This window comes from Cebus imitator, unplaced genomic scaffold, assembly GCF_001604975.1.
Source record: "Cebus imitator isolate Cc_AM_T3 unplaced genomic scaffold, Cebus_imitator-1.0 Scaffold365, whole genome shotgun sequence".
In the NCBI taxonomy this organism is placed as follows: domain Eukaryota; kingdom Metazoa; phylum Chordata; class Mammalia; order Primates; family Cebidae; genus Cebus; species Cebus imitator.
Window position 1 is genome coordinate 707019 of NW_016107680.1, and position 24420 is coordinate 731438.

Here is a 24420-nt window from a genome sequence, read left to right on the forward strand (position 1 = left end):
AAAAAAAAAAAGAGTTGTTATTTTTAACTAGAGGTGAAGAGCCTCACATTTACAGATTAAATTTGAATCCTGAAAGTGTGTCTTGACCTTTAAGTCACACAGATAATGGATCATGGAACTATGATTCCCAGATCCTGATGCCCATTCCCTACTCACTCTGGCTGCCTCCTAAGGAGGTAGGTACTTTACGAGCACAAGATAGCTAGTCCAAGAGGAGATGCTCCTGATAAAGGCACTGGCTCACATGCCTAGACTGCCCGAGGGCAACTTATCACAGGATCAAAACAACCCTAACCTATCTGGGGCTCTCGTGCAACTTGTTATTGAAGTGATGTTCTGTATGACATGAAAAGGCAGTGCCATGCAGGGTGGTTCGTGCCTGTAATCCCAGCACTTTGGGAGGCTGAGGGAGGAAGATCCCTTGAGACCAGGAATTGGAGACCAGCCTGGGCAACACAACAAAACCCCCATCTCTACAAAAATAAAAAACAAAGTAACCAGGCATGGTGGCATATGCCTGTAGTCCTAGCTACTCAGGAGGATTACTGGAGCTCAGGAGTGCGGTGAGCCATGATCATGTCACTGTACTCTAGCCTGGGTGACAGAGCAAGACCCTGTCTCAAAAAATAAAGAAAGAAAAAAAAGTAGTAGGAAAATATGTAAATCACTTTTAAAGGACTTTTTTAAAAAAAGATACAGGGTCTTACTCTGTTGCCCAGGCTAGAGTGCAGTGGCGCAATTATAGTTCACTATATCCTCTGGTGCATAGCTACGACTAACTACAAGCACACACACCATGGTGGACTAACTGTTTTTATTTTTTGTAGAGACAGGGTCTCATTATGTTGCCCTGGTTGGTTTCAAACCCTCCACCTCAACTAATCCTCCTGCCACAGCTCCCAAGCAGCTGGGATTATAGGAGCAAGCCCCTACACTGGCTAAAATGATTTAAATAAAAAAAAAACAACTCTCCAAAATGGGAATGCATTTCAAAAGTTTACTTTCTAGAAAAATTCCTTTGCTAAACAAAAATTGTGAATCTTTAATGGTAACTTGTTAATAGTATTTCTGTAATAATGTTGTTTAGTAATAAAATTAGTTTGTAATTTCAAGGGCAGCTGAGAATAATAATACTGGGTTTCAGAAATAAACTTTCAGAATTTAAAGTATCATAAGAATTCCCAAATAAATAATAACAAACATGAATTAAAGAGAATTTGAGTTTTATCTTTTTCTATCTGCTAGTTATTGGAAGCATTAAGCAGAATATTCCAAAAAGACAAAGGAAAAGAAGGGTAAAATTCATCCATAACTAGGCAATTCCTCCCCAGACTGAAAATTAGCATTGCATTTTCGTCTTAAAAACTCATAAACAAGAGGTCAAAAAACTCCTCCCAAACCCAAAACCTCTAATCCTAATCCTATGGAGTGATTTGGGAGGGGAGAAAGCACCCGACTTGGGAGTTCTGCCTCTCCTGTGGTGTCCTTTTGGTTCCAGGACTAGGTTTCTGACCATGGTAATAGGTTTTTCCTTTCATCTTCCCTTCAGTTCTGTGAAAGTTTTAGCTCCATTTTAAAGATGAGGTTGAGAAAAGAAAAGTTAGTTTATGCAAAGCCACACAACTATCTGAGGCAGTAAGTCGGCTTAGTCTCTGGCCTGAAAGAGAGACCACTCTCTTTCTGAGCGCCCCATTCCTCAAGGTTTGTTGTTGTACAAACCCCCATCTTTCTCTGATTATAAAGAATTCCACTGAAATACTCACGGTTCCGAATTTTTAATGGATTTTGAATCCACTGAGTTTTCAGTGTTCTCCATGGATACCTTTATTAACTAGAATATAAAGAAAATAGAAGTTAATTTAAAAAATCAGTCATAAAACCACTGCATTAATTATCTCCATGATTATTTTTCCAAATTAATACCTCATTTTCACCTCTACTGTTAAAGCTTTCTGTGAGTCAGTTCTGGGGATAATGATTTTTTTGCAATGGTACATACAATTTGGCCTGTCTCTTTCCAATTGAGCTATAAATTATATATAGTGAATTACATAAGGCATATAGATAGAAAGTGTACACATAGATTATTTATATTTATATATCCTCATCAGATCAAGATATAGATTACAGTTTATTTCTTTTGTAAGACAACACATTGGGTCATTTCTAAGAATTGCAACTCAACACAGTTAAACCAAAAATAAAAAACTTCCCACCACAATGGTACCACTCACATAATACAATTCTACAATGCTTAGATTCCCAAGATACAGTATCAACATATTCCAAATCTCCATTAATCTTTATTCTTTTTTTTTTTTTTTTTTTCCTTTTGAGACAGGGTCTCACTCTGTCACCCAGGCGGGAGGGCAGTGACACAATCAGCTTCGACCTCCTGGGCTCAAATTCTCCCGCCTCAGCCTCCGGAGTAGCTGGGATTACAGGCGTGCACCACCATGTCCAGCTAATTTTTGTATTTTTTGTAGACATAGGGTCTTGCCGTGTTGCCCAGGCTGGTCTTGAACTCCTGGGTTTAAGCAATCTGTCCACCCAGAGCTCTTAAAGTGCTGGGATTAAGGTAAGAGCCACCAGTCCAGCTTAGTTTTTACTCTTAAACTGGATTTTGGAAGCAAAGCTTCTCATTTAGGGTAGTAAAATGGCCCAGGAAACCTAAAAGTAAAAACTACAGTTTCCGCTTTCATTCTTCCATCACACAATTATATCTCGCAAGGTGAACCAGTTCTTATCATCAAAGCAACTATCGCTTATTGAGCACTTAATATATACCAGGTACTTTGCAAGACATTCATTTTTAATCTTTTCAAATTTCTAAAAGTCAGGAAACCCAACCCTGGTGGTGAAGTGACTATTGATAGTCACAATCTAAGTGACAAGGCCCTCTTTCCACTCTACTATGCTGCCTCTAAAGAAGCCAGCTCCTTACTACTTTTCTATAGTTCTACCAGGTATTCTCTGGCTTTCCAAAAGCAAAGGTACTTTCCATGGCAATCCACCTCCCTAAATACAGAAAAACAAGAACAAAAAATCTTGACTGACCTTCTCCAGACTCTAGAAACCCTGGCAATGTCAAATATTCCTGTCAAAATACAACTTTTACCTCACTCCTATGATACAATCAGAAATACCAAAATCATACACAATCTTACAGCAGAACTTGCTCACCCACAAAAGCCTTCTAGAAAGTCCTAGGTAACTTTCCCCACTTTTTAAATTTTAATCTTTAAAACTGTGGTAAAATATACATAAAATTTACCATTTTTAAGTGTACAGTTCAGTGGCATTGAGTAGTCAGATTGTTGGAATCTATCACAGAACTTTTTTATCTTCCTAAACCGTACCAAGGTCCCCATTTTCAAGGTCAATTGGAAAACATAATTTCTTCCCTTCTATTAAGGTAAAGCTAAGCTCCTTTCTCCCCTTCCCCAAGTTTTGTGTGCACCCGTGGTGGGGAAAGGTGAAGAAATGAACACAGAGGAGAGCCAGAGTCATCATCTCAATTTAACCACAGGAGAGGGTGGTGTTGGACCTTCTCCAAGAGCCAGTCTATGTTCCACATTTCTATGAAGACTTTGCTTTTCTACCATCTTACTTCCTGTAGGCTTTCTGGAAAACCATGGGAAGATGTGAGTACAACTGGGATAAATCATCTTTTAGTTTGTCAGTAAGCAAATACTTTGTGCCAGATATCATCCTGAGAAATACGATAGGGTGGAAGACAAGACAAAGTTCCTATCTTCCAGAAGCTCTTTCTTTAGATAGAGGAATAATTATACAGTAGCATACCTGTGAGATGGGGGTGGGAGGGAACCTCCCAAGTCCGCCAGTGGATGCTTGAAACTGAATACAGTACTGAACCCTATATACAGTACATTTTTTCCTATTCATACATGCCTATGTGAAAGTTTAGTTTATAAATTGGGCGCAGAAAGAGATTAACAACAACAACTAATAAGGGTTAATTGAACATAAGCACTGCCATACCACGACAGTTGATCTGACAACCGATACAGCTACTAAGTGACCTGCCATTAGTCACTCAGTGCATATTACATATTAGTATGTCTTTACATATTAACATGTTTATTAATAGTGGCTTTCTCTGGGTGATGGCATTACTGACAACTTATTACTCTTTAACATTCTTCTATATCTTCTAATTTTTCTATAACATCTGCATTTTTTAAAGTGAGAAAATAGTAACAAATATTATTTTATAAAACAATGTCAACAAAGGTGTGGATTATCCTAGCCATCTTCAACTCCTGGCCCTGTTTCAAGAGTGACAAAAATAGGGGTATTTTCCTATCAAAGTAGCCACCGTTCCTCGCCTATATAATGCTCAGTACCATGTTCCCATCTATCTGCCTTTCTCTTTTTCTTTCATATGTACAATAAGCATGTATTAGATACAAGGAAATCTCAAACTTCCTTGAACCATAAATGTCATAGAGACCAACTTGCCCCATGCACATCAATTCAAAGTGGACAGACCACAGACAAAATAATTAGCCACCTGTGGTTAAGAAACAAATTGTGGTTAACTTGATTAACTGAGAGAACAGTACAGGGTAGCCAACAAGTTTGGAAACAGGTGAACACATAATAGTTTATTGATACTGCATTATAATCCATGGTATCTTTGTTTCAAGACTTCATGGCCAATCTATAGAAAGTCTAAAGTGAGGCTGGGTGTGGTGGCTCAGGCCTGTCATCCCAGCACTTTGGGAGGCCAAAGTGGGCAGATCACAAGGTCAAAAGTTCAAGACCAGCCTGACCAACATGGTGAAACCCTGTCTCTCCTAAAAACACAAAAGTTAGCTGGGCGTGGTGGTATGCGCCTGTAATCCCAGCTACTTGGGAGGCTGAGGCAGTAGAATTGCTTGAAGCTGGGAGGCAAAGGTTGCAGTGAGCGGAGATCGCGCCACTGCACTCCAGCCTGGGAGACAGAGCAAGACTCCATCTCAAAAAAAAGAGAAAGTCTAAAGTAAAAATCCAGTGGGCTTCATCAAAGATGTAGAGATTGCAAATAATGGGAAATGCGAATTAAAGCAACAATGAGATATCACTACACTTCTAGCAGAATGGTCAAAATGCAGAACACCATCAACACCAAATACTGGTGAGGATGTGGAGCAACAGGGATTCTCAATCACTGCTCGTGGAAATCCAAAATGGTACAGCCAACTTGGAAGACAGTTTGGCAGCTTCCTACAAAACTAAACATATTCTTACCATATGATCCAGCCATATGGTAAATACGCTCTTTGGTATTTACCCAAAGGAGCTGAAAACTTATGTTCACACAAAAGCCTGCACACAGATGTTTATAACAGTTTTATTCATAAGTGTCAAAACTAGAAGCAACTAAGATGTCCTTCAGTAGGTGAATGAATAAACAAACTGTGGTATATCCAGAGAACAGAATATTATTCAGCGCTAAAAACAAAGCTAGCAAAGCCATGACAAGACATGTAGGACACTTCAAATGCATTATTACTAAATGAAAGAAGCCAGGCTGAAAAGACTGTATATACTCTACGATTCCAACTATCTAACAATCTGGAAAAGGCAAAACTATGGAGACAGTACAAAGATCAGTGTTTGCCAGTGGGTAGGAGGGAGGGAGACAGCAGAGAGAATTTTTTTTTTTTTTGAGATGGAGTTCTGCTCTTGTTGCCCAGGCTGGAGTGCAGTGGCAAAATCTCGGCTCACTGCAACCTCTGCCTTCTGATTTCAAGTGATTCTCCTGCCTCAGCCTCCTGAGTAGCTGGGATTATAGGCACCGGTCACCAGGCCCAGCTAATTTTTGTATTTTTTTTTTTTTTTTTGAGACAGAGTTTCGCTCTTGTTACCCAGGCTGGAGTGCAATGACGCGATCTCGGCTCACCGCAACCTCAACCTCCTGGGTTCAGGCGATTCTCTGCCTCAGCCTCCTGAGTAGCTAGAATTACAGGCAAGCGCCACCATGCCCAGCTAATTTTTTGTATTTTTAGTAGAGACGGGGTTTCACCATGTTGACCAGGATGGTCTCGATCTCTTGACCTCGTGATCCACCCGCCTCAGCCTCCCAAAGTGCTGGGATTACAGGCGTGAGCCACCACACCCGGCAATTTTTGTATTTTTAAGAGACAGGGTTTCACCATGTTGGCCAGGCCAGGTCTCAAACTCCTGACCTAGTGATCTACCTGCCTCAGCCCCCAAAGTGTTGGGATTACAGGTGTGAGCCACTGTGCCTGGCCAGCACAGAGAATTTTTAAGGCAGTGAAACCACTCTGTGTGACACTACAATGGTGGATGCCAAGTCAATGTAAATTTGTCCAAACCCATAGGATAAACAGCATCAATAGTGAACTTTATTGTGAAAGGTGGAGTTTGGGTGAGGATGATGTGTCACTGTAGGTTTCTCTGTAAGAATCTACCCCTCTGGTGCAGGATGTTGAAAATGGGGGAGGCTATGCATGTGTGGGGGCAGGTGGGATATGGGATATCTCTGTACGTTCTCAATTTGCTTTGAACTTAAAACTGCTGTAAAAATGAAGTCTAATTAAAAAACTGGGAAATAAGACTTAATAACTTCTGAAGCTGAACCTGGAGCTCCTGGCAGTATCCTCTCCAACCCCCCCCACCCCCGTCTGCCTCAAATTGGCTCTCTGAATGCATTTGCCAAATGCAGGGTTCACAGTCTGTGCTCAGAAACCCCTAAATGCTGATCAGCTTCTACAGACAACCAAGGCCCTAAAGATCTCTTTTGAATATTTCTGCAAACAGTCTAGTAACTCTTATACTGAAATACTGATTTTTAATAAACTTGTGTTTTTTTGCCAGCAATGAAACTGTGGAATAAAATTAATTCTCTCCTTCTGACTGGTATGGAAACTTTAGATAGGGACCAGCTTTTCAAAGTCCTATAATATTTACTTCTTGGCTCAGACCAATATAAAATCTCCTGTAAATATTAAGGTGACTTTACTTAAAAGTCATTTTCTTTCTATACATCAAGTCAATTAAGTCAAAAAATTCAGAGAGACCAATCAATATAAATAACCATAAATTAATCATTTCTGATATTAGACACAACAAATAATTTTGTTTTAGTAAGAGAATCATTGGCTGAAAGAAAAAAATTCTTCTATAACAGGATTTAAAATATTGTCTATTTGAAAAAAATTTCTCAGGAACAAATACTATGGTGTACTTCATTGACTTCATTATTATCTGAACAATATTGCCTCAGTTATCAGTTTATTTTGATATACTTCTAAAAATTTATATGATGATAAATGAAATCCTTACAGCATCCGACATGTGCACATTTGCTCTTTACTTATCATCATCTGTTGTTTCCACACGAAAGCACCAAATTCACACTCCCAGGAGCAGAGCTTTGGTTCCAACAAAACTCACTGAAGTGCTGCTTAGCATGACCTCACCTCCATTAGCTAATGCCCAGCTGAATACAAATTATTCTGAGGATGGTGAGCTCATCTAAGGATAAAAGATCTTATCCTAAGGGAAATAGTCACTGCTTTAAATGAAAACAGGAATTTAGGTTCTTATAACCTTTTTATTTGACAAAACATAAATAGGAATAGGGGTTTAAAAAATTTATCCTGGCATAGCAATGGGCTTAACACAAATTGTTTCTTACTGGGTTGATTAATTAATTCTTAATCAATTATTTTCATCAATTCAGGATGCTGTTGATAAGAAAGGAAATTTCTAAACACATATGTTTATGGCAAAGTTCTCAGCAGACCAACTGACATTACATGGAAACCTGGAACTCCGGTCTCAGATCACTTTGCTAATTCCTGGATCCCTTAACACTTGCCACCAACGCTATTAACAGTCAGGCTTTCAAACATTAAAAAATGTTGTCAGTATAAATTTATTTCACTCTAAAACAGATATTTAGACATTTCAAGCTGTGTTTTCCTACACAAGCAAAAAACTGGAATGTTCTCCCTATTTACATGGTGGTTAGCCAACTACTTATTATAATAATGAAGCAAAGCAGAATACACCATCTATAGCATTAAGGCAAAGAAATGAAAATTAATTTCTAAAGTGAAATTTCTATATTAAGCTACAAAGCATCAATAATTTGAAATAACCTGTTATTAAAGAGTGAATGTGTAAAAGTGTGCGTTGGTAGGAATTCAAAAGGAGATGTTAAATTAGGATTGCCAGTTTTAGAGATTCTTAATCAGCTAACAGTTACTGGTTATTAGGGTGTTGCTGGTTCCTATCCTACAGGGAAACTCTGAGGTAAGAAATAAAATCTGCTCTCTGCCCTAAGGGTTTTTAATTCTCAAAGTGAGACCTAAAAACCAACTCAGTTAATTTCTGAATCAGGTCCATGAATATAAATGCTTTTAAGAAACATTTACTAGCAAAGATTTACCAAAACAGTAGCCAAAGGAAGAACAGTCCTGCATGTGACGGCAGAGGTGTGTGTAAAGCACTGTGTGATGACTGTCACTCTTACTGCTGGCTCATACAGACTAGGTACTAAACTCAAAAGTACAAGCTATTTTTCGTGAGTCCTCCCAATGACACACTCTGAGGCATAAGGATCCCCACTGCAGAGTTCAGGTGACCGAGGCTAAGAGGAGTTAAGGAACTTTAAAGTGGCACAGCCAGGATTCAAACTAGGATCTTCCCAACTCAAGACGGCAGACTCTGACTATTCTATAGGCAGTTTAGCACTATGTAGGAGTGATAATGCTTAATTTCAGGGAAGGAAACAAAACCCCAAAATCTCAGAAGCTTTAAATAAGACAAAAAACATAATATGATAGCAAGTTACTGCAGAGGTACCAAAATAACATAATGCACTGAATTCTAATGAATGAAAAAAATGGCAAAAACAATTACGGCATTTCTGATACCACTAGGTAGTTTACTTCTATTTTTCCTTTCTTTCTTCTTTTTAAATTTAACAAACCTTGCATGTGACATTCGATTTACTTCTAAAGTGAAACAGGCCAGACACGGTGGCTTGGACCTGTAATCCCAGTACTTTGGGAGGCCAAGGTGGGAGGACTGCTTGAGGTCATGTGTTTGAGACCAGTCTGGGCAACACAGAGAGACCCCATCTCTACAAAAAAGTAAAAAAAAGTAGATTGGCATTGTGGCACACACCTGTAGTCCGAGCTACTCAGGAGGCTGAGGCAAGAGGATGGCATGAGCACAGGAGTTGGAGGCTGCAGTGAGCTATGATCGCACCACTGCACTTGAGCCTCTAAAAATAATAAAAGTTAAATTACTGTTTTATGTTCAGCTTTCAGTATAAGTCATTAAGACATATTTCCTGTAACTCTGTTTTCCTCCAAAAGAAAAGTGAAGCCTGTCCAGTAGGACTTCTGGGGAAACTACACTTCTGTCAAACAACTTGAAAAATATCCGGCTTATATTTATCAACTGTCAGAGAGGACAAAGTCTCAAAAGCAGTCACATTCCCAGATTTAGCAAATGAAACAGAAAGAACATCTGTTTCACAATTGTTTGGGCAAGAAAAGACTTCAGTTGTAATGTAATAAAACCAGAGGTTTTATCAAAATCTTTTCCCATCTGGTCTCTGAATTCATTTGAGTACATATAAGAATTATCAAACTGGCTATTGTCATTGGGCCTGGTGAAGCCAGTCTTTTAATATTTATTGTGTAGTTAAGGTAAAAATATGAGAACAGGAACGTAAAATCAAATACACAATAAATCTAAACAAGTTTCCATTGTACTATACAAACAAATAAACCATCCTTTCCTTTTCTCTGGCATGAGCCAAGTGACCAGGAAGACAGCATAGAGCACTCCCCACTATTCAAAGCCTATGACATCAGACAGAAAGAATGGCACTTACTATGTGCAAAAGATCTGTCTTCCCTTTGCCAAATGAAGTCCTTTTGGATGGCCAAAAGGAGAAAATGGGAAAGCCTTCACAGATCTGAATAATCTGTATAAGTGTAAAATGGAGGATCTCAGATGCCTTTTTATAAAAATTACAGGTAACTTTAAAGCCTCACCACTCCCACCAAGAACCACTACTTTGCAGAATCAGATTCAGGTTTAAAACCACTTGAAGAAATCCTGCTGTCTGGAAGATGAAACTGCCAAAAGTCAGATTCAGTAGCATTTATTCATTTGATATTTGGACCATAACAATTTACTGAACACCAACTGTGTGCAGAGTACCATACTGGACCCTGAGTGTATCAAGCAGCGGAAGAAACAAACCCCATCCCTCTGCAGCACTTATACCAATGCTCGCTGGTATTCAAAAGTGGTTTAACAAGGCAGATGCCTGATGGTGTCCAATACATACCAGGTAGCTTTATCTCATTATGGTAATACAAAGAAGCTCTACAGGCAACATGTGAAGGCAAGAACAAAACATGCAGAGAAAGAACATTATATAAATCTAAGAATTCCCACATCTTTCTCTGGGCCAGAACACCAGTGTTTCCTATCTTTCGGGTAGAGCTTAAAGATCTAATAGTAGGCACCAGAAGAAATGTAATATATCATTCATGACAATAAAGACTGCTTTGTAGGGGTATGAAGCAGTGGGAGATTGTGTTAAATTAGGTTTGAAAGCAAAACAGTAAAGAAGCATTATAATTGCCTATATCAGATGCCAGTCTCTTCAAATGGCAAGAGGCAAGGCCTTTTTTCAGGATAGCAAAAGCAAATCTGATTTAACTAGGTACAATGTCGAATGTCTGTTACTTTGAACAGGGTTTATTGCCATACTCCAATAAACTTTTCGTCCCTTCATTCAAAAACATTTTCACTTTCAAAAACCTTCTTTGGCAAAAAGACAAAGCAAAACCAGAGTTCAAGCATCGGGCTGTGACAGGGATGATTTAAGCTTTACGTTTCATTTGTAGAGATCATGTAACCACAGCACGCACATTCGCAGTGGCTGAGCCCATTTTGATAGAGTGTGGTCTAACCACGTTGCCTGGCCCTCCTTCTGCTATCTTGCAGGGTTACACTGTTACAATGACTCCATATGTCACCTCTACCATTTCTTTTCTAATTATAATTTGCTAAACAATCCTAAATCAGGTCTACTTTTTCTAGATAGGGCATAATAGTAAAAACACAAATGGATGGGCATTCACTGTGCTGTGCCATGCCCCACATTTGGGAAAAGACACTAAGGAACACCCAGATAAACCAAGTCTGTCCCTCATGGAGTTTGCTTACAAATGCAGCAGGAAAGACAGTAAACAAGCCACTGCAAAGGATATGACACATCTCTCTTAGGAAAAGCTGGCTGCAGAAAGAACACATTATAGAAAGATTTAACCTTGAACTGTCTAATGAAAACAGAAATCTAAGTAGGAGCTCTTCTAAGCAAACGTGATGGAGGGAGAAAGGGAACGCAGAGGTGTCACAGGTGGAGCTAGGTATGAAGATCAGCACGGCTGTGCGGAAAGTGAATCCGTGCTAAAGATAAGGCGGGGGAGGGTGCTCGGACCCAACACGTGCTGAGGTTTGTTAGCCATGTTACGTGCTGGGTTTAACCTAAGGGCAAAGCACGAGCTTTCTAGACTTTCATTCATAAAGATCCCTCTGCCTGTGCTGAAATAAATAGACTGCAAAGGAGCAGGCGGGTCTGGAAGTGGGGAGACCAGGGAAGAGGCTGCCGTGGTCAGGCGGCTGAAATCAGAAACGGAGAGATGTGGACAGATCTGGTAGACATTCACGAGGTCGACAAGGCTTGGTGACGAAGTGGGAAACAAGCAGATGGGCGAGAGGGGGCTGAGAAGGATGTTTTCTACTTTCCTGCTTGGGTGCCACTTACTGAGAATGGAAGAGGCAGGTGCAGAGCACCGCCATTGAAACCCAGAGCGCCGAGGGTGAGCAGGGCTCGCTAACTTCTCGCGGCCTGGGGTTTCAAGGAGGCACCACCGACTGTGGCCACGGATACACAGCGACAGATATGAGCTGCGAGCACTCACGAAGCTCTGCAGGGCCGAAAAGGAATTGGAGTTTCAACCCTGCAACGACCTCCACGGAAGGGCTAAACCACAGTCAACCCGGGATAGTCCAGGCTCCAGGCGTGGGAGGCAGCAGAGACCGAACCCTCGTCCCAAACAGGGAGGATCAGCCCGAGGGCCAGAAGCTCAGTCCGCACCCGGCCGCCCCAGCCCCGGCAGCGCCCCTTCCCGGGGCCACTCCTCCGCCGGCGGTAGCGCTGTCCCTTCTCCTGCCGCCTGGCCCGGCCTCCGGCTCCCGGCCCAATCGCTAGGCCTCCCGCCCTCAGAGCTCGGTGTCCCGTGCCCAACCTCCCGGCCCCGGGCTCGGTTCCTCCCGCTGCCTGGCATCCTCCGCCCAGGTCTCCCGCTGCCTGGCATTCCCGGCTCGATTCCCGGCTCGATTCCCCGCTCCGGCCCAGCCTCCCGCCTCGGGCCAGGTCTCCCGCACCGCGCCAGGTCTCCCGCTCCGGCCCAGCCTCCCGCCCCGGGCCAGGTCTCCCGCCCCAGGCCAGGTCTCCCGCACCGCGGGCTTCAGTGCTCGCCTCCGCCTCAGATGAGGTGGCAAAACAAAGGCTCCACCACCCAGACCGTGCCCATCTCAGTCTCCCGCACAGCTGCCGAGCCGGGCGGGTCCCCGGGCGGGCGCTGGGCCTGGGACGACGCAGGGAGCAGGCGCAGGACTGACGGCCCGGGGCGAGGGCGGCACTCACCGCACAGCGTCCCCAAACCCTCCACAGCTGCCTCACAGACACCCGCCAGGCTCCGCGTCTGCTCGGCTTCCGCAGCCCGCGGCCAGGAGTTGTGAGCTCCAGGGACAGCCCCGCCCCCGGCCCGCCCCTCTCGGCCCCGCGCGTCCCCGAGCTCCCGCCTCTGCGGCGCGTCCCCGAGCTCCCGCCCACCCGAGAACCCCGCCCCCGGCTGGGCACTGCGCGCCGCCCGCCTTTCCTGCCCGCTAGCCGGCGGCGGCACGCCCCGCCCCCGGGTCCCGCCCCCGCCCTCACGCTCTGGTCCCGTCCCGAGGCCCCGCCCAGACCCCGCCCCCAAGGCCGCCCCGCGCCCCGCCCCCGCCCTCACGCTCTGGTCCCGTCCCGAGGCCCCGCCCAGGCCCCGCCCCCAAGGCCGGGCCGGGCGCCCCCGCTCGGGATTTGAAATCTTGGTCTTCCCGAGAGCCTGCGGGCGTCGGCTCCCAGCGCGGGATTCTGGAGATAAACTGAGGGAAACCTGGAAACTGCGCCGGGCCCAAGGGGTACTTAGTAGGGAGACAAGGCCAGGCCTGCTGCCCAGTGTGAGCTCCGGGAAGAAGAGGGGCACGCCGAGAGGCCCGCCGGTAATTTCTGTCTCTCCTCCAGTGACCCGAGGCCTTTCCTTCGGTTACCCCCGGGTCCCTCTTCCTAATCCCTAACCTCCTGTCACCAGGTGCCAGGCTAGAAATAACCAGGCCCACGCATGCTGTGTGTTTCCACCATGTCAGGCTTCTGTTGACGCTCTTTCAATCAAAAGCCACGAGCTGCGTGGAGTTCCCCAGGACTCAGTTCTCAGCACTTCCTGGTCACTGGGTAGTCCACCTGGACACGCAGGTTCAAGCCCCTCCACCAGCACGTAGTGCTGCAGACGGTATGTACTCAGCATATAAATGTTACGAGTTAAGCATCCCACAACAAACAAAGTGGCATTTAACCTGAGGAAAAAGAGAGAACAAAGAGAGGAACGAACCAGGCCAGAGTGAACAAGAGAAAGGCCTGCTTTGGGCCCAGAGGTCCTTCTGCAGTTAAAATGGCTGTTTGGAGCTGCCGAAGGCCTCTTTTTGTGTTTTTCTTTTTCTTTTTTTGAGATGGAGTCTCCTTGTTGCCCAGGCTGGAGTGCGGTGGCGTGATCTCGGCTCACTGCAACCTCCGCCTCCCGGGTTCACGTGATTCTCCTGCCTGAGCCTCCCAGCAGCTGGGATTACAGGCACGCGCCACCTGGCCCGGCTGATTTTGTATTTTTAGCAGAGAGGGGGGTTTCACCTTGTTGGTCAGGCTGATCTCGAACTCCCAACCGCAGGTGATCCGCCCTCCTTGGCCTCCCAAAGTGCTGGGCCAGGCCTCGTCTTTTGTAGTCAGAGTCCTGTGGTGAGAACTGATAGTAGAAGAGGGTGTTTGTGTCCTTACCTGATTGGATGCGGACTATTTTTTTATTTATTAACCAAAATATAGTATCCTTGTTGGCAAATGCCTTATGAAATATAACATGGAGTCTTTTCCTAAGATGGAGTTATTAACAGTTACTAGTTATTAATAGTCAGGGGTGTGTTATACACTGCCCTGCCGACCCCATTCCTATTTTGGGTCATGAACGCATTTTAGACCCTGAAGCAAAGTGAATTGTTTTCGCAGAAGAATTCATCAACACATGTGAGCTCGGCATTCTGCATCAGATTTCAAAAGGTTCTTGACATTCTGAAGTCAGGTCAGGGATAGACTGTTCCTAACACTTGTGCCTATTCCAGTTTAGGGACTGTACTCTGCACAGAAATATACTTAGTTTTTTATATGGTTACCACTTGCTGGGAGTTTATTGCATGCTCTTAGATTTTCATAATACATTTGCTTGTTTCATCCTTTCAGCAATCCCTCGGGGTAGGAATTCCAATCCCTACCTGGGTTTAAAGTGGTTGCTAAAAAGAGAGTCACAGGAGTTAAACTCAGATCCTACAAATAAGACTTAAGCCTTTCTTTATCCCTCCCGAATTGAGCGAACACTAATATTTGACAGTCCTTTCTCTGCCTCAGTAAAACTGAGAAATAAGACCCACTCCCAACCCTATCAGTGGCTCTGGGGGGCAGTAATTGCAAACTACTGGGGACTAGTGTGGTTGAACTAGTCCTTAACCTATTGCGATGCCCAAACCCCTTCCTGTGCTAAACTTTCTTCCCAAAATGAGCGAGCATCAGCAGCAATTTTCAGGTTTCTTTAAGTTACACTAATTTAGTCTACAAACTTTTTTTTTTTTTTTTGAGACGGAGTTTCCCTCATGTTGCCCAGGCTGGAGTGCAGTATCATAACCTTAGCTCACTGCAACCTCTACCTTCCAGATTCAAGCAATTCTCCTGCCTTGGCCTCCCGAGTAGCTGGGCATATAGGCACCTGCCACTATGTTCAGCTAATTTTTGTGTTTTTAGTAGAGATAAGGTTTCACTATGTTGGGCAGGCTGGTCTCCACCTCGTGACCTCACATGATCCAACCACCTCGGCCTCCCGTGGTGCTGGGATTACAGGCGTGAGCCACTGCTCGGCGTCAAACATTTTAATTATAGCAAAACAGCAGGCTGGAAGCAATGTCTTCTGGCTGAACACAGTAATTTCTCTTTACAGAGGTGTCCCAGAGGTGACAAACTGATCTAGGCCTGGAAGGGAAATAATTTGGGAAAGGGGATATGGGGCATTCCAGGTGAGAGAAATGTGTACCAGGGGGGTTTCTGGAGTGGTTCCGTAGAAAGGAGAGTTCATTATCAATTTATCTGGTGAGGTGGTGGAAGAGTAAGAAATGAAATAGGTAAATGATTTAGGGCCAGCTTCTGGAGGGGAGTTTAGATTTCATGAGGTTAGTTTACCTGTGTGAGCTGAATGTTGCTATGAATCATTATCCCTGTGAAAAGTGATGGAAATGGTTTTAAGGGTGATTGGTCTGGCAGTTATGCTCTTTGGTTGGGAGATCCTGTGGGGAGGGTAGAAAGGAACTGGAAAAGCACAATATATGGCTGTGTGTTTTCTTACCCCTTACAAGAGAATCTTGGGAAATTTAAAATGAGTTACTTCTGCTCAAGCATAGAAAAGCAAAATGACTGAAGTGGGAAAAAAAGAAAATCCAGTCACTTATACTTAATTTCTTAAGGTGTTATTCATCCAGAAAGTGAACTTATAGAATAATATCTTTGTAATTGCTTTTTGATTACATACTTTATGATAAATACTTTAGCAGTGGGACAAATAGTATGAATGCATTCCAAGAGGCTAGAAAAGGGATTAAGAAAACACTGTAAAACACCAAAATGTTACTAAATAGTAGAACTAGGGTATTGGTAGAAAACACAAAATACTGATGAATCTAATTTCAGGGTAGAGAGAGAAGTCGGAATTGGGGACGAGGAATTGACCAGTGACGAGAAAAAAAGAAAAGAAAAGGAGGGAGGGAGGAAGGAAGGAAGGAAGGGGGGAAGGATGAGAGGAAGCAGGGAAGGAAGGGAGGGAGGAAGGAAGGAGGGAAGGAAAGAAGGAGAGAGAGAAAGAAAGAAACCGGGAGGGCTGGGCATGGTGGCTCATGCCTGTAATCACAACACTTTGGGAGGCTGAGGCAGGAAGGTCACCTGAGGTCAGGAATTTGAGACCATCCTGACCAATATGATGAAACCCCGTCTCTACTAAAAATACAGAACTAGCTGGGCATGGTGACGGGCGCCTATAATCCCAGCTGCTCAGGGGCTGAGAGAGGAGAATCGCTTGAACCTGGGAGGTAAAGGTTGCAGTGAGCCGAGACTGCACCACTGCACTCCAGCCTGGGCAGCAAGAGCAAAACTCCATCTCAAAAAATAAAAAAGAAAAGAAACTGGGAGGACTAGGCTAGGAAGAACCATGGCCAGGCCGGCTTCAGGTCCCCCCCAAAAACAGTAAATATGAAGCATGCGCCCCCTCCTTCAGCTTCTCCTGGGAGCCAGGCCATCAAATGTCACAGCTGGGCAAGTCTGGGCATAAATGCAGGGCAGCTGGGGCTACTTAGGTCTGTGCCATCTCTCCTCTTCCATACCTGTTGTCTCTTCTCCCACTGTAGTTACCTGAAAAGGACTAACATAGCCATTAGATTTCTAGCTCGACCGATTTTTCAGTTGAAAAATCAGTATCAAACATGCTTAATAATCAAACATGGTTAAAAAACATTGTGTGCAATGTTAAGAAGTAAGTAATAGAAACTCTTTGAGCCCAATCTTTTAAAATACAATAAATGTTTTCCTTTGGAACTTGGAAACTATTACCAAAAATAATTCAGTCCCTGGGCAGAAAGGAGCTTTGATACACAATTATGTAAAAGACAACACCCTTTCACCCCTGGGAATTAAAAGCATTACTAATATGGTGACACACTCCCCCGGAGGGGAGTGATGGGGAATTCGATAGTCCAAACCAGAATGCCAGATGCCTCCCTGTTCTCCATTTCATTTGCTTTTTGTAACTCAACCCTCCTGCTGGTCTAGACAAAGCCCCAGTTGTCTTCTGATGCTCACCCACCTGTTAAAATTTTCAAGCTGTGTAGACGTGAAGGGGCATGATATATACTGAACTTCTCTTTCTTCTTCTGTTGACTCTCATGGTTTCCCCAGTTCAGTGAGTCTTAAAATGTTTTTTCACTGTGATTCCATGATGTTCATGTATGACATACTCCCACGTTCCTACCAAGATTTTTACAAAATCAAAACAATTTTTCCTAATAAAGCTTCAGTGTCCCTAAGTATGAACACCGCATAGTCATTTGTAGTCAGTTACTGGTTAGATAATAGCTGGAAGCAGATGTGATTGCATTCTGTATTTATTTTCTTCACTAATAATCAATGGACTTTGTTAAAAGTTAGTTTCATAATAGAAAGCCAGTTTCTCAATTAGGTTTATCTAAGTGTAGTAGATTTTTATCTGTATGTGAAGCAGATCAAAGTAACTGAATACTCAGAATCTAGCAATAAGGAGCCATATCACTTTGTATTGACAAGTTGAAGCAGTTTTTAAAAAAACGGCTTCATCCCCTCAATCTAGTGAATTGATAATTTTCCTAAGCATATCTGTTATGAAATTTACATGAATATATTTATATTTCTGTTTCCTACTTTATAGTTTTATGTGGATTAGGTATAACTGAGAGAATAATCTTTCTTAGGTCTGTTATGATTGATGTCAAATTTGAAATCTGTGGATAATATGCCTTTTTTTTTTTTTCTAACAAGGTCATGATATTCTATCCTCTCTCTCTTTTTTTTTTTTTTTTTGAGATGGAGTCTTGCCCAGGCTGGAGTGCAGTGGCACAATCTTAGCTCACTGCAACCTCCGCCTCCCAGGTTTAAGCAGTTCTCCTGTCTCAGCCCCCTGAGTAATTGGGACTACAGGCGCCCACCACCATGCCCAGCTAATTTTTGTATTTTTAGTAGAGATGGGGTTTTACCATATTGGTCAGGCTGGTCTCAAACTCCTGATCTCAGGTGATCCACCCGGCTTGGCCTCCCAACAAGCTAGAATTACAGGCATGAGCCACTTCGTCCAGCCTACCCTCTCAATATTTTAGGGAGATTCTGGTTTTCCTTCCAGGGAGTATTCATTTGCCAATGAGTTTGTGTTGCTACAGTTTTCTGCTAAAATTCAAGACAATGTTTATCAACTTAATAAGCACAAGCATGTTACCAAAGGCAAATAGGATTTTACCCTTAAATGATTTAGTACATATTATTTCACTTAAAAAACACCCTAATATGTCTATTTCCACATAGGTAAATTATGACAAAGATGATATTGATGAAGAGAGGAACTATTTCTGTGTCAAAACCAGCCCCAAACTTACTGGTGTGAAAAAGGCAAAACAACCACATTTATTTTTTTTTTATAGATCTGTGGGTTGGCTGGGCAATTTGGTAGGCCTCTCTGGGACTCACTCAGGCTTACTAATGTCTTGAATTCAGATGATGGCTGGATGTCCAGAATGGCCCAACCCGCCTATTGGACTGCTTATGTCACTGTCAGCCGCAATTCCTTTGTTCTTTTCCATGTGGCCTTTCATCCTCTGTGAGGCTAGAGTTATGGCCTGGCAGTCTCAGGGCAGGACTCAGTGATAACCAAGTCTGCTGCAAAGGCACTCGTTAAACGGCTGCTTGCTTCACTTTCGTCAACGTGATGTTGGCCCAAGACAAGTCATATGGCCAAGCTGAGAGTCATGTGAGAGTGAGTTCAGGTACCATTTCTTCATGGGAGGAATGATAAGGGGTTTGGGCTGATTTGGCTGTTGTTTATCTGCAGTGTAAGTTTCCCCACTCTTCTTCTAAAAACCTATTCTTTTTCTTTTGTAAATGAATTATCATCCCAGATTGGAAAAGTATTGCCTGGCCCCTGATTCTGGCATGGCTGACATGGAGGTATTCTATAGAAAGAAAAATCATCCATTACTACAGACATCCAAAACTAGCCAATATTGTAATTTGCATTCATATTCCAAACTAAAACTTGTGTTGAGAGAGAAGAGGTGAAATGGACAGAAACAGAGGAAAAGGGAGCTAAGAGCTTTACATTAGTGTCTAGAAATGAATTTTACACTGAGAAATAATAGCACAAGAATGATGGACAAGGTCATAGCATGTGATACAATAAAATGGTTATAATAAAAACCAAAATGGGACAGGCGTGGTGGCTGATGCCTGTAATCCCAGCACTTCGGGAGGCTGAGGCGGTGGATCACCTGAGGTCAAGAGTTCGAGACTGGCCTGACCAATATGGTGAAACCCTGTTCCCCCCCCCCAGAAAAAACAAACCCATAATGATACAAAAAGTACATATATTTACATGAGGCTTTGTAATTTAGAGAACATTTGCATCTGTCTTTAATCACATTTGTCTTCATGGTAAGTATATAAAGTACTCAAGATGATACTGATTTCCATTTGTCAGTTGATTAAACTAAAATTCAGAGAGCTTCATTAACCTGTCCAAGGTCCTAATACCATTAAATGAAGAACCAGGATCTAAGAATTCTGAGAACCAGCCTTGCTCTCGTTCTGTGGTAAAACTTCATGCAAAGAATAAACAAGGAAATAAGCGTCAGGAAATGAGTTTTGAAACGTTATCAAACAAAGTATATTCTAAGCAAAGAAATTAATGGCCTTTTTTTGTTTATTGTTTGTTTTAGTAGTAATTGATAGAAATATAACGTGGGATAGGATTTATTCTCTCCATACTTCTGAACCAATGAACAGAAAATGGGAAACAAAACTGAAGCAAATTGAAGAACGAGCATCTCAGTATGGGAGGAAACCATTGTCCTCAGTGTATAGGCCAAGATTGTCCAAGCCAGAAGAACCACCCTCCATTTGGAAACTATTTCATCGACAAACTCAAGCTTTTAATTTTGTTAAAAGCTGTAAAGAGGTAATTTCCTCCTTCTCTTCCTCCTCTCTTTCTTTCTTCTTCTTCATTATAATTTCAGTTCTTTTTTTAAAAAAAAATCTATTATTTGTCTTCATTTCAGGCCATGTATTATTCTACCAAGAGAATTTAATGGCAATCTTAATGTCACATGATTTAGGAAAACTATCTCTGTGAATCATTAACCATTTAATTTATATTAGTAATGAAAAAGAGTGACACATCCAGTGCCAATTCGATTTTTAAAGTTGTAATGACATTTAAATGAAGCTTTATGCTTAGAGGGAGGGGAACCATATTTATTTCAACACATTAAGCGAGTGGAAGGAAGAAGTGTCAGCCTTTCAAAGAACACGATGTTCAAAAATAAAAATCACTAAATCAAGCAAGTGTATTACACATTCTTTTTTTCTTGGGCACTGTGAAGAATATAAAGAAATATGAAGGCCAGGCGCGGTGGCTCACCCATGTAATCCCAGCACTTTGGGAGGCCGGGAAGGGCAGATCACAAGGTCAAGAGATCCAGACCATCCTGGCCAACTTGGTGAAACCCTGTCCCTGCTAAAAATACAAAAATTAGCTGGGCATGGTGGCTTGTGCCTGTAGTCCCAGCCACTTGGGAGGCTGAGGCAGGACAATCGCCTGAGCCCGGTAAGTGGAGGTCGCAGTGAGCCGAGATGGTGCCGCTGCACTCCAGCCTGGGCAACAGAGAGAGACTCCATCTTAAAAAATAAAAAAAAAGAAACACGAAAGAAAAGATCAGATGCATATATGATAGCATAAATGTACTGAGTCTGATCACTGATGCTGTGTAAAAGCTCCAAGTGCTAGAAGTTTTAGAAGGACCTCTCTTTCTCTAATAAGGATATACTTACTCAAATCTCATCAGAATGGTTTAAGAAATGCCTTTTTTAGTCATTTTGTGTAAACCTAATTCAAGCAGCAGAAATTAAAATACCGACAGATTCATTTAAACTAGAATTTTAAAAATATATAGATCGGGGTGTATGCTTGCTGGACTTGCTAATCATCAGTCTATAACATTTATTTCAAAAATATTTTTATTAGGGTTAAACAACTGAGTCCTGTGATTTTTCACACATGAAAAGAAAAATACGCTCAGCAGGAAACAAAAGAACTGGCGGATGTATTCCTCTATTAGAAGAAACTTTATGGCAGGAAGCATGAACAATCATATTTAAACCACTACCACAGTACTAAACCTTTAAAAAAATTTTTCTGACTGGGCACAGTGGCTCAGTGCCTAATCTTAGCACTTTGGGAGGCTGAGGCAGGTGGATGACTTGAGGTTAGGAGTTTGAGACCAGCCTGGCCAACATGGTGAAACCTTATCTTTACGAAAAATACAAAAAATTAGTCAGGTGTGGTGGCAGGCACCTGTAATCCCCGCTACTTGGGAGGCAGAGGCAGGAGAATCACTTGATGGAGGTGGAGGTTGCAGTGAGCCAAGATTGCACCACTGCACTCTAGCCTGGGCGACAGAGCGAGACTCTGTCTCAAAAAAAGAAAAAGAAAAAAGGTTCTACATACATTTTTATAGATACTAGGGAATTTACTAATTAATTTTAGCCCAAATCATTTATAGTAATAAGTAGTTTTGAAAAATAAGTTTAATTTCATAAACCAAGAAATAAAACTATCATAGGGAGTCAAACTAGAGTAATATTTTTCAGAGTGTTCTTTTCTCCTTTTTTCTCTGGTCTGCCTATTCTAATTGTTTTCACCTTTTATATGAATGACTAAAAATAGGTATAAATAATTAGATTTTGAATGGCATAAACCTAGTGACTATTTGTCTTGTTTGTAATAATATAGATGTTCAAATTCCAGTTTCTGAGGACTTGAATGAAAAATTCTTTGTGAACACTGAGCAACTACGGTTGAATTTAGGTTTGCATTTTGTGAATTCTTCTGAATTCTTTTTTGATTTATGTAGGATGTTCATGTATTTGCTTTGGAATGCAAAGTGGGAGATGGACAGCGTACTTACCTTGTGACAACCTATGCTGAACTTTGGTTTTACTATAAATCCAGGTAGGTAGCATGCAGCAGAACCGCACATTAAGCTAGAGTTCCATTTCCTTTGCCTAGTAATTTTGGCGAAATTAGTTCAGGCTGAATTGGCTTCCACAGTTCTTGACCACACGATTAGTTGCTCCTTTGCTATTAGAATTGAATTCTGGAGTTCTCTTGTCATAGCAATGCTGGAGTAACTCATGAGGTGCTGGGAGAAAATAATCACATACACGAATGTATGTGTGTACCTAAAGGGAGTTTTGAAATTTCTCTTTTGCAAACAGGTATTAAATTGTACCATTAATCATAAAGGAATATTTATGTTATTGACCTAGTAATAAATATCTGCTTTATCTTGACTTTATTATGACTATTTTAAATTGTTATTAGCGTTATTTATTTATTTTTTATTTTTTTGAGATGGAGTTTCACTCTTGTTGCCCAGACTGGAGTGCAGTGGCATGGTCTCTGCTCACTGCAACCACCACTTCCCAGGTTCGAGTGATTCTGCTGCCTCAGCTTCCCAACTAGCTGGGATTACAGGTGCTTGCCACTATGCCCGGCTCATTTTTATATTTTTGGTAGAGACGGGGTTTCACCATGTTGTCCAGGCTGGTCTTGAACTCCTGGCCTCAGATGATCCACCCACCTGGGCCTCCCAAAGTGCTGGGATTACAGGCATGAGCCACTGCACCCAGACTATTATTTTAACTGAGTGATCTATTCAAGTATTTCTCAGACTTGTGTAATATATGGAAAAGGAGAGTAAATTGCTATGCATGCCCTATATTGATTTAAAATACTTTTATTCAAATGTTGCTAAGTAGCTTCAAATATGATACTGGATTTATTTATGTTTATATACATGCAACACCAATTAGAGTTGAATTAAAATCATTAAGATAACGTGACAGATGTTTTGCTGAAACTCAGTCTCATCTTGCAATGTAAATATGGTACTGACTGCTACAGGGTGTGTGTGTGTGTGTGTGTGTGTTCAGTTCCTCCACTACCTGTGCCCCCGATGATACAATTTTCCCGTAACTTCTCCCTCTTCAACTGCTACAGGGTGTGTGTGTGTGTGTGTGTGTGTGTGTGTGTGTGTGTTCAGTTCAGTTCAGTTCCTCCACTACCTGTGCCCCCTGATGATACAATTTTCCCATAACTTCTCCCTCTTCAAATTACTACAAGCACTTAATTTGTATAGGATGCCATCTGAACGTCACTTAGCCCAAATTACCATTTGTAAATTAAGTCAGCATCTCTTCCTGTTTTACCCATGTCAAAGTCATTTCTCTTAATTCCGGCAAGAATGTAACTGCAAACATGAGCGCTGAAAGCTTATCAAAGTGATTCAGAATTTTTTAAACTATTTTTAAAATATTATCTTCCAATGAAAACACAGAATTTAAAAATTCTCATGGAAAATTCATGGAATCCCAAGAATATGGAATCCTGAAAAGAACATTCTTTTTTCAAAGAATGTTCAGATTTTCAAAGAAAATCTGTTTCATGGTTGACACTAAAAACAAATACAGAGGTGTTACACAATATCAGAATCATCTGTGAATAAATAATACTGTAAGATTGACTATATTTTCCAGTTAAATAATGTTACATGATATAATTGTTACATTTTGCTTGATGGAAACCCTTGATACTATCAGCCATAAAGCTATGGTGAACAGTTGACTTTATCATGTTCTTATTTCACGCTTGTATGTAGTGAAAGCACAGTTAACGTGGTACTTGCAAAAGATAAACTTCCATGATTTAACAGGTATAAGTTAGAGGCTGGCTGTGGTGGCTCATGCCTGTAATCCCAGCACTTTGGAAGGCTGGGGCAGGTGGATCATTGAGGCCAGGAGTTTAAGACCAGCCTGGCCAACATGACATAAACCCTGTCTCTATTAAAAATGCAAAAATTAGCCAGACGTGGTGGCGCATGCCTGTAATTCCAGCTACTTGAGAGGCTGAGGTGGGAGAATCACTTGCATCCGGGAGGAGGAGGTTGCAGTGAACTGTGATAACATCACTGCAGTCCAGCCTGGGCAACAGAGCTGACTTGGTCTCAATCAATCAGTTAATAAAGGTCTAAGATATCAATCTAACAATGTTGAATTATTCAATTTAGAAAAAATCTCTTACACTGCTATGAAGTTATTCCTGAAAATGCTGTGTGCAAGCTTTATTTTGATTTGGAATTTAACAAACCTGCCAATCCAGG

The 24420-nt window shown here is 42.0% G+C and overlaps 2 protein-coding genes across 7 annotated transcripts in view; one reads left to right on the plus strand and one right to left on the minus strand.

Annotated features, from left to right (window-relative positions):
• The window catches only part of CASP3 (caspase 3), a 23173-nt gene extending 9791 nt beyond the window's left edge, over nt 1–13382 (minus strand). The window contains exons 1-2 of one of the 6 annotated variants that reach the window (XM_037730886.1): nt 13265–13382; nt 1764–1837 (exon numbers count right to left, since the gene is read on the minus strand). In XM_037730886.1, coding sequence (XP_037586814.1) covers nt 1764–1816 — 53 coding nt within the window. In that variant the 5' untranslated portion in view covers nt 1817–1837; nt 13265–13382. Of the gene's footprint in view, nt 1–1763; nt 1838–3513; nt 3625–7314; nt 8815–11376; nt 11474–12718; nt 12833–13264 lie in introns of those variants that run through there. The other 5 variants (XM_017506898.2, XM_037730885.1, XM_037730884.1 and 2 more) reach the window with 5 other exon arrangements.
• Nucleotides 13120–24420, plus strand: part of PRIMPOL (primase and DNA directed polymerase) — a 37325-nt gene continuing 26024 nt past the window's right edge. Inside the window, exons 1-4 of the mRNA XM_037730839.1 lie at nt 13120–13213; nt 19924–20159; nt 22114–22211; nt 24328–24418. Of these exons, the coding sequence (XP_037586767.1) occupies nt 19980–20159; nt 22114–22211; nt 24328–24418 (369 nt within the window). The 5' untranslated portion in view covers nt 13120–13213; nt 19924–19979. The remainder of the gene's footprint in view (nt 13214–19923; nt 20160–22113; nt 22212–24327; nt 24419–24420) is intronic.